Source organism: Patagioenas fasciata, chromosome 34, assembly GCF_037038585.1.
Source record: "Patagioenas fasciata isolate bPatFas1 chromosome 34, bPatFas1.hap1, whole genome shotgun sequence".
In the NCBI taxonomy this organism is placed as follows: domain Eukaryota; kingdom Metazoa; phylum Chordata; class Aves; order Columbiformes; family Columbidae; genus Patagioenas; species Patagioenas fasciata.
Genome location: NC_092553.1, coordinates 3,783,619 through 3,792,674, shown reverse-complemented (window position 1 = coordinate 3,792,674; position 9,056 = coordinate 3,783,619). Strand labels below are relative to the sequence as shown.

General features: G+C 64.7%; 1 protein-coding gene across 1 annotated transcript; it reads left to right on the top strand.

Moving 5' to 3' along the window:
• The first annotated feature begins 4,461 nt into the window (after nt 1–4,461).
• Nucleotides 4,462–8,990, top strand: AGPAT1 (1-acylglycerol-3-phosphate O-acyltransferase 1). The gene is made up of 7 exons (XM_071801006.1): nt 4,462–4,509; nt 5,590–5,792; nt 5,895–6,028; nt 6,293–6,468; nt 6,803–6,898; nt 7,345–7,417; nt 7,741–8,990. Exons 2-7 carry the CDS (start codon nt 5,593–5,595, stop codon nt 7,881–7,883), a joined length of 822 nt encoding a protein of 273 aa, XP_071657107.1. The 5' UTR covers nt 4,462–4,509; nt 5,590–5,592; the 3' UTR covers nt 7,884–8,990.
• The last annotated feature ends 66 nt before the right edge of the window (nt 8,991–9,056 follow it).

Here is a 9,056-nt window from a genome sequence, read left to right as displayed (position 1 = left end):
GAGCTGCTGATGCAGCCCTGATTGACACCATAAATCACAACTGACCACAAACATCCAAAACGCAAGAACCACCCACGCTTTTGGCTGATGATACAATAATCCACCACCCGATTGGCTCTACGCCAATTAACACCGGCATTCCGGATCCCGGGATGGCACCTGAGAGGCCCGTTGGGCCCCCGGAGCGCAGCGAGACCCCGGGATCGTCTGACAGGCGCGAGGCAGGCTTCCCGAGCTACACGACAACGCAGACGCAGGCTGGAGCTGCCCTGCCCGGCACGTGCTGGTATCGCACTGTAAAGTTCCCTGGGCCCTTTACCCACCCAAAGGGGACTTTTCCTGGACAGCCCTTTCCCTCATCAGAACTTTACCCCCATCCCTGCGATTCCCGGCCCCTTCCCGGCCCCCGTGCCTCCACTTATCTTTCAGAGGGCTGAGGGATCGAATCCACCTTCGACAGAGCAAACGCCACGTGTGCTAACGGAGATGTTCCTGCATTGCCGGGGTCCTCTTCAACATCTACGGTAACACAGGAAAACGCACGCTCACTAAGCCGTGCCAGCACACGGTATTGCGGGGTAAACGCCGACTCCTCCCGCGACACCCACCTCCTCCTAAGATCCTCGGCGTTCCGTTCGGCGCGTCGTGTCACGGGTGCGGTCACAAACCCTCGTCGCTCGTTACGCCTAAGACAGCGAGAAACAACAGAACTGTAGGGCTTGGAGCGAGTCCCCAGACCCACGCTCCTCCTCGCCCATACCCCGGCTCACCAGAAACGCTCCTCCGAGTCCAAAGGGCCCAAAAGGAGCCTGCAAAACAAGAAGGAAACGCTGAACCGAGTCACCGGGCGACACCGGGCTCCTCGACACCCGCCGCCGCCTCACCTTCTCGGCTGCTGACCGGCGTGCGGCTTCGCTCCTCCGAGCCGGTCCACGGCACCTGCGAAAACAAAGGCACCTGCTCAGACGCTACCTGAAAACAGCCTGCCCACAGACAATTCCATCTCCCGCTCCTTTACCTTGGCCGCTCGCCCACCTGGCCGCCCTTGCTTTTGACTGCAACGCTGTTGACCACAGAGGTTCAGCTGCCGCCTGTAAAACACAACCAAAGGACACTCACACCTGCACCGGCAACACGGGACCTGAAACGAGCTGCTGCTCTGGCCAAACACTCGTTCCTCACCTTGCCCGAGGAGCTGCGGTGCCGATACCCAGCTTTCCTCTTCGCTTCGCACCTGTAAAACAGACAAACAACCAAACTTAGATAAAGACAGAGGGCACATCTTCCCTCTGACACCACGCACCCACCCACCTGCTTACGGCGCTCTGCTCGGCTCTTCCCTCGCTCTTTCGTGCCAGGTTGTCCCTCTGCATCTGAAATCAAGGTATTCAACAAGTCACCCAGATGCTCATCAACACCTTGACCATTGCACAGGTCTGCTTTCTATTCAGGAATCCCACCCGACACTCTAATTGAGTCCCTAAAACACTGGGGAAGGGACTGCCAGCTCCCCTGCCCACAGCTACTGCATCCCAGATGACCGCACAACCTTTGCCTACACAATTGAATCTGTCAACAGATTAACCCTGGACTCCTAGAGTTCTCTCCACCCGCCCCTGACTCCACACCGCCGGGCAGAGCAGCTCCGAGCCGAACGGGCACGTGCGCAGACAAACGCGCCACTGAATGCTATGGACGACACGACCGCAACGGCACCGAAAACGCTCTGCAACGACAGTGACCCGAAACCAGAGACGGCATCAATCCAAATGCCCTGCAGGGAGGCAGTGATGAGGCAAGGAGCCTCTTCTGCAGCCCCACGAAAAAGGGAGCCGAACGTCACGGCCCCTTACGAGACGGCGGCTCTGGCGCACACACACGCAGAGGAGACGGCGGCACTGGCGCACACACGCAGAGGAGACGGCGGCACTGGCGCACACACACGCAGAGGAGACGGCGGCACTGGCGCACACACACGTGCAGAGGAGACGGCGGCACTGGCGCACACACACGTGCAGAGGAGACGGCGGCACTGGCGCACACACACGTGCAGAGGAGACGGCGGCACTGGCGCACACACACGTGCAGAGGAGACGGCGGCACTGGCGCACACACACGTGCAGAGGAGACGGCGGCACTGGCGCACACACACGTGCAGAGGAGACGGCGGCACTGGCGCACACACACGTGCAGAGGAGACGGCGGCACTGGCGCACACACACGTGCAGAGGAGACGGCGGCACTGGCGCACACACACGCAGAGGAGACGGCGGCACTGGCGCACACACACACGTGCAGAGGAGATGGCGGCGCTGGCGCACACACGCAGAGGAGACGGCGGCACTGGCGCACACACACACGCAGAGACGGCGGCACGACCTAAGAACTTCTTCCCAGCATCTTGAAGTGCCAGTCCCTGGGACTGGAGGAGTAGAGAGCAGAGCTGCTGATGCAGCCCTGATTGACACCATAAATCACAACTGACCAGAAACGTCCAAAACGCAAGAACCACCCACGCTTTTGGCTGATGATACAAGAATCCAGCACCCGACTGGCACTACGCCAATTAACACCGGCATTCCGGATCCCGGGATGGCACCTGAGAGGCCCGTTGGGCCCCCGGAGCGCAGCGAGACACCGGGATCGTTTGGCAGACGCAGGCTGGAGCTGCCCTGCCCGGCACGTGCTGGCGTCGCGCTGTAAAGTTCCCTGGGCCCTTTACCCACCCAAAGGGGACTTTTCCTGGACAGCCCTTTCCCTCATCAGAACTTTACCCGCCTCCCTGCGATTCCCGGCCCCCGTGCCTCCACTTATCTTTCAGACGGCCGAGGGACGGAATCCACCTTCCACAGAGGAAAACGCCACGTGCGCTAACGGGGATCTTCTCACAGTTGTCGCTTTCTCCATCGTCGCCTACAGTAAGGAAAGCGAGGACACGCACGCTATAGAGCGCCCAAATAATATTTATCCGTAGTAGCCTACGGTTCGTTGCTCACCTTGGCTGAGTTCTGGGAGGTACATTTGAATGATCCACCGGGGGCCGCCGCACGCTGCAAAGGTTCTGGAGACGAGATGCTCCTCCAGGAGAAGAGATTATATTAACAACTATTAATACAGCAATACAAACCGAAAAACAACACTCCATCTTCATCGTGGTCAGGAGTTTTGGGAAAATGCAAAGCACCTGGAAATGAATCAACTAATGAAACATAATGAGAAACAACTCTTCTGCTACACCTGTTGTTAAACCTTTGCTGTTCCTGAAGCTCTTACACCAAACAGACACCTCCGCTTGTCCAAAGACATCTGCCCACTTGGATTAAACAGCTCAAAAGCTGCTGAAGGAGCAGCAGAGAACCACCACCCAAGCTGCCCTGGAGCAGAATGAGCTCCCTGCCCGGGGACCGGGGCTCGAATACCCAGGGCTCCGCCCACCCCTTCCCACAAACCCCTGGGAAAGGGGCGGGGTCATTCACCCCAGACCCCCTCACCACCCTTACCAAATTACCTGGAATCTCCCTGAAAATGACAGCACCTGCACTTTATTGCTGCTATTGCAGCTACAATGAGATTGAGTATGGATTTCAACTTAGTTTTTCTAGGGAGCAAATAGAAAGTGAAATACCACCACCAGCACTCCAGCATCTTCATTGTAGTCAGGAATTTCAGGAAAACGCAAAGCACCTGGAATTGAATCAACAAATGAAACATAATGACAAACAACCTTTCTACTACAACTGCTACTGAACCTTTGCTGCTCCTGAAGCTCTTACGTCAAACAGACACCTCCGCTTGTCCAAAGACATCTGCCCGCTTGGATTAAACATCTCAAAAGCTGCCGACTGCTGAAGGAGCAGCACAGAACCACCACCCAAGCCGGCCTGGAGCAGAATGAGCTCCCTGCCCGGGGACCGGGGCTCAAATACCCAGGGCTCCGCCCACCCCGCCCACAATGGCCCGGGAAAGGGGCGGGGCCAATCACCGCACACCCCCACCGCCCTATCAAAGCGCCGGGGCCCTCGCTGGAAATGCAGCACCTGCGCTCCCGTCTGCCCCGCCGGTCTCTGCCGAGCCCTGTGGCGATGTCCTGGGTCTGCCAGGCTCCGCCAGGCTCGGAGGGCCAGGGGCCACGGCCCTGGGGGCAGAGCTGGGACTCAAACAGGGAATCAAACCCGGCAACCACGTCGGTGTTCAAACCGCGCATCGAAACTTCCCAGCAGAGCCCTATTGGTGCAGCCCTCCGCCGCTCACGCCTCTTCCCGCGCTGATTGGCCGCGGGGCCTCAAGGCGCCTCCGCCGCACCCAATGGCGGCGACGGTGCCGTGGCGACGCGCGGCCCCGCCCCCTCCCCTCCGCCCTGTTCCCCGGGGTTCCCATAGCAACCGCGCATGCCGGCCGGGGCCTTTCCGCGGGCGCCGCCGCCGTTCATTGGCTGCCGCGGCCGCCCGTCAGTGACGCCTCTTCCGCTGCCGCCGGGAAGGGCCCGCGCCGCAGCCGCCGCCCCGCCCGGTACCGAGAGCGGGGAACCGGGGGTTCCGGGGGCCCCGGGGGGGTCCCGGGGTTCCCGGGGGTTTCCGGGGGTCCCGGGGATCCGAGGGGATCCGAGGGGCTCCGGAAGTTCCGGGGGTCCCGGGGATCCGAGGGGCTCCGGGGGGTCCGGGGGGTTCGAGGTGCCCGGATGTGCCGGGGGGACCCGGGGGGTTTGGGGGGAAGGTGGAGAATTCGGGTCCCTTGGGGGGTTCGGGTGACGGGGTTGGGGGTGGGGGCTCCGAGCCCCGTGCTCCCCCCCGGGCCGCTGGGTTGGGGTCCCAGGGGGTTTTGGGGTCCCAGGTGGGATTTGGGGCCCTGGGGGGTTTGGGGTCCCCAGTTGTGACCCCCCCGTGTCCCCAGGGCCGCGGAGCCGCCGGTGGGGCTGGCGGCGCTGTCTGTGTGTCCGTCCGTGTGTCCGTCTGTCTGTGTGTCCGTCCGTGTGTCCGTGTGTCCGTGTGTCCGTGTGTGTGTCCGTCCGTGTGTCCGTGTGTGTGTCCGTCCGTGTGTGTGTGTGTGTGTCCATGTGTCCGTCCGTGTGTCCGTCTGTCTGTGTGTCCGTCCGTGTGTCCGTGTGTCCGTCCGTGTGTCCGTCTGTGTGTGTGTCCGTGTGTCCGTGTGTCTGTGTGTCCCTCTGTGTGTCCGTCCGTGTGTCCATGTGTCCGTCCGTGTGTGTGTGTGTCCGTCCGTGTGTGTGTGTGTCCGTGTGTCTGTGTGTCCGTGTGTCCGTCTGTCCATCCCCTGTCCCCCTGCTTTGGGACTCCTGGGGGTGTTTGGGGTCCCTGCTGTGATTTGGGGTCCCATTCTGACCCCCGTGTGTGTGTCTGTGTGTCCGTCTGTGTGTCCGTCTGCGTGTCTCTGTGTCCGTCTGTGTGTCTGTGTGTCCATCTGTCTGTGTGTCCATCCGTGTGTCCGTGTGTCCGTCCGTGTGTCCGTCTGTGTGTCCGTCTGTGTGTCCGTCTGTGTGTCTGTGTGTCTGTGTGTCCGTCTGTGTGTCCGTCTGTGTGTCTGTGTGTCCGTCCCCTGGTTTAGGGTCCCATTCTGACCTGCGTGTGTCCCCAGGCCATGGAGCTGCCGGAGGGGCCGGCGGCGCTGGCGCTGGCGCTGGCGCTGGGGCTGGGGCTGCTGCTCCCCCTCCTGTACGGGCGCTGCGGCTCCTTCCGCTTCTTCTGCAAGATGGCGCTGTACAACGGGCTCATCCTGCTGCTGGCGCTGGTGGCCGTGCCGCTGTGCGCCCTGCGCGGCCGCGACGTCCACAACATGAGGTGGGACACGGGGACACACGGACACGGGGGGACACACGGACACGTGGGGACACCCCGAGCCGTGTCCGTGTGTCCGTCCTGACCCCGTCCGTGTGTCCGCAGGATCATCCGGGGGCTGCTGCAGGGCGTCAAGCACCTGTACGGGATCCGCATGAGCGTGCGGGGGGCGCAGCACTTCCCCCCCCGGCAGCCGTACGTGGTGGTGAGCAACCACCAGAGCTCGCTGGACCTGCTGGGTACGTCCGACCCACGGCCTGCCCCATAGCGACCCATAGCGACCCATAACTGACCCACGGCCCACCCACAGTGACCCCATAACCCACCCATAACCCATCCCCTGTGTGCTGCTCAGCAACCACCAGAGCTCGCTGGACCTGCTGGGTACGTCTGACCCACAGCGACCCACAGCCTGCCCCATAGCGACCCGTAACTGACCTGTAACCGCCCCCCAGGGATGATGGAGCTGCTCCCAGCCCCATAGCCACCCCCTGTCTCCCCAGGGATGATGGAGGTGCTGCCCGACCGCTGCGTCCCCATCGCCAAGCGGGAGCTGCTGTACATGGGCGCCGTGGGGCTGGTTTGCTGGCTGGGGGGCATCATCTTCATCGACCGCAAGCGCACGAGCGACGCCATCAGCGTCATGGCCGAGGCCGCGCGCGCCGTGCGCACCCAGGACGTCAGTGGGGCTGGGGCGTGGGGCTGGGGAGGCCTGGGGTGGGGGGGACGTGTGGGGCGGGGAGCCGTGGGGAAGCTGTGGGGCTGGGAGCCAATGGGGCTGGGAGGGGGTATGGGGTATCCATGGGGGGCTGGGCATGGATGTGGGGCTGGGGGGGTTTGCTGGGGCCGGGGGAGGGAGTTGTGGGGCAGCCATGGGTCTGGAGGGGCTTGCAGGGGGGCACTTGTTCTGCTCTGTGCATCCTGCCCCACGTTCCCCTGTGGGGCAGCCCCCCCGCTATGGGGCAGCCCCGCATCCCCCCGCTATGGGGCAGCCCCACATCCCAGTTCCGCAGGTGCGAGTCTGGGTGTTCCCCGAGGGCACGCGCAACCACAGCGGCTCCATGCTGCCCTTCAAGCGTGGGGCCTTTCACCTGGCGGTGCAGGCGCAGGTGTGGGGCGGCCGTGGGGCAGCCGTGGGGCGGGGGGCGGCTGTGGGGCCATGGGGCGGCTGTGGGGAGGGGGCCTGGGGGTCACTGGGGGGCTGGAGGGGCCGTGGGGCAGCTGTGGGTGGGGGGCAGCTGGGGGGCTGAGGGGGCCATGGGGCAGCCGTGGGTCTGTGGGGCAGCGTGTCCGTGTGTCCATGGGGCAGCCATGGGTCCGTGTGTCCATGGGGCAGCCGTGGGTCTGTGGGGCAGCATGTCCGTGGGGCAGTGTGTCCGTGTGTCTGTGGGGCAGAGTGTCCGTGTGTCCGTGGGGCAGCCGTGGGTCTGTGGGGCAGCGTGTCCGTGGGGCAGCATGTCCGTGGGTCCGTGGGGCAGCCGTGGGTCTGTGGGGCAGCGTGTCCGTGGGGCAGCGTGTCCGTGTGTCCGTGGGGCAGCCGTGGGTCCGTCCCCAGGTCCCCGTGGTCCCCATTGTCATCTCCTCCTACCGGAATTTCTACTGCAAGAGCGAGCGCCGGTTCAACCCCGGTGAGGGGCGCGGGGGGACGTGGGGGACATGGGGGGCTGTGGGGCCCTTGGGGGCAGTTTAGGAACCCTGGGGGCTGGGGGTCAGTCCAGGGGGCTCATGGGGGGTGGGTTGGAGCGCCGTGGGTCACGGTGCGGGTCCACGCAGGGCGCTGTGTGATCCAGGTGCTGTGGGTCAGTGTGGGGGGTCCGCGGGGGGTTATGGGGCGCCGTGGGTCACGGTGCGGGTCCCCGCAGGGCGCTGTGTGATCCAGGTGCTGTGGGTCAGTGTGGGGGGTCCACAGGGGGTTATGGGGCGCCGTGGGTCACGGTGCGGGTCCCCGCAGGGCGCTGTGTGATCCAGGTGCTGCCGCCGCTGCCGACCGAGGGCCTGGGCCCCGAGGACGTCCCCGCGCTGACCGAGCGCGTGCGGGCGGCCATGCTGGAGGCCTTCGAGGGGCTGGACAGGGAGCTGTGCCCCACAGATTGACCCACGGACTGACCCACGGCACCCCAGGCACCACCCCACAGACCGACCCACAGACAACCCATGGCCATGCTGGAGGCCTTCGAGGGGCTGGGCAGGGAGCTCTGCCCCACGGACTGACCCACAGCGCCCCACGGTGCCAGGACCGACCCACACTCCGCCCCACGGCGCCGGGACCGCCCCACAGACCGCCCCACGGCGCCAGGACCGCCCCACAGCGCTGGGACTGACCCACACAGCACCCCACAGTGCCAGGACCGACCCACACTCCGCCCCACAGCGCCGGGACCGCCCCACAGACCGACCCACGGCACCAGGACCGCCCCGCAGCGCTGGGATTGACCCACACAGCGCCCCACGGCGCCAGGACCGACCCACACTCCGCCCCACAGCGCCGGGACCGCCCCACAGACCGACCCACGGCACCAGGACTGACCCACAGCCCCAAGCGAGTGGCTGCGCTGGAGAGAACCTGGAGACTGCGCTCTGCCCCACAGCCTGACCCACAGCATGACCCACACCGCCCCGGAGCCCGACCCCACCTGTGACCCACAGCGTGACCCACGGCATGACCCACAGCAACCCACGGCGTGACCCACGGCGCTGGGACGAGGACGGAGTCACAAGGGGGATGTGAAGTGACTGAGAGTGGGACAGAGACACAATGTGGGGTGACCCACGGCGTGACCCACAGGACCCACAGCAGGACCCACAGCAGGACCCACAGCCTGACCCCCGCTGTGGGGCAGAGCGACCCATGGTGGGACAGAAAGTGGGGCATGAACGGACCCCCCCCCGCCATGGGGCAGAGCGACCCGCAGTGGGGTGAAATGTGTGGCACGGACTGACCTCCTATGGGGCAGAGCGACCCACAGCGGGACCCATGGACCCACCCCCTCCTGACCCCACGGGGGGTCCCGGGACTGAGTCCCCCCATGGGCGGTGCCACGTGGGGCAGGGAGGGGGGGGCGTGTGCTGATTGGCTGCCAGAACAAGCCCCGCCCCTGAGGGCGGGGTCAAACCGCGTATTTATTGGGGGGGTTGCAGGTTTTAATAAACCCCCCGCCTCGCGGCGGCTCGTGATGACGTCATGGGGTGGGGATGACGTCAGCAGCGCGTCCTGTGCCCCGCGTGGTTCTTCCGGTGCTCCCGGGGGTGGGGATTCCTGCCTGGCCC

Coding starts and splice junctions, on each gene's coding strand:
- AGPAT1 (XM_071801006.1), top strand. CDS start 5,593: ATGGAGCTGCCGGAGGGGCCGGCGGCGCTGGCGCTGGCGCTGGCGCTG. Junction 6,029..6,292: donor GAGCTCGCTGGACCTGCTGG/GTACGTCCGACC, acceptor CTGTCTCCCCAG/GGATGATGGAGGTGCTGCCC. Junction 6,899..7,344: donor ACCTGGCGGTGCAGGCGCAG/GTGTGGGGCGGC, acceptor GTCCGTCCCCAG/GTCCCCGTGGTCCCCATTGT.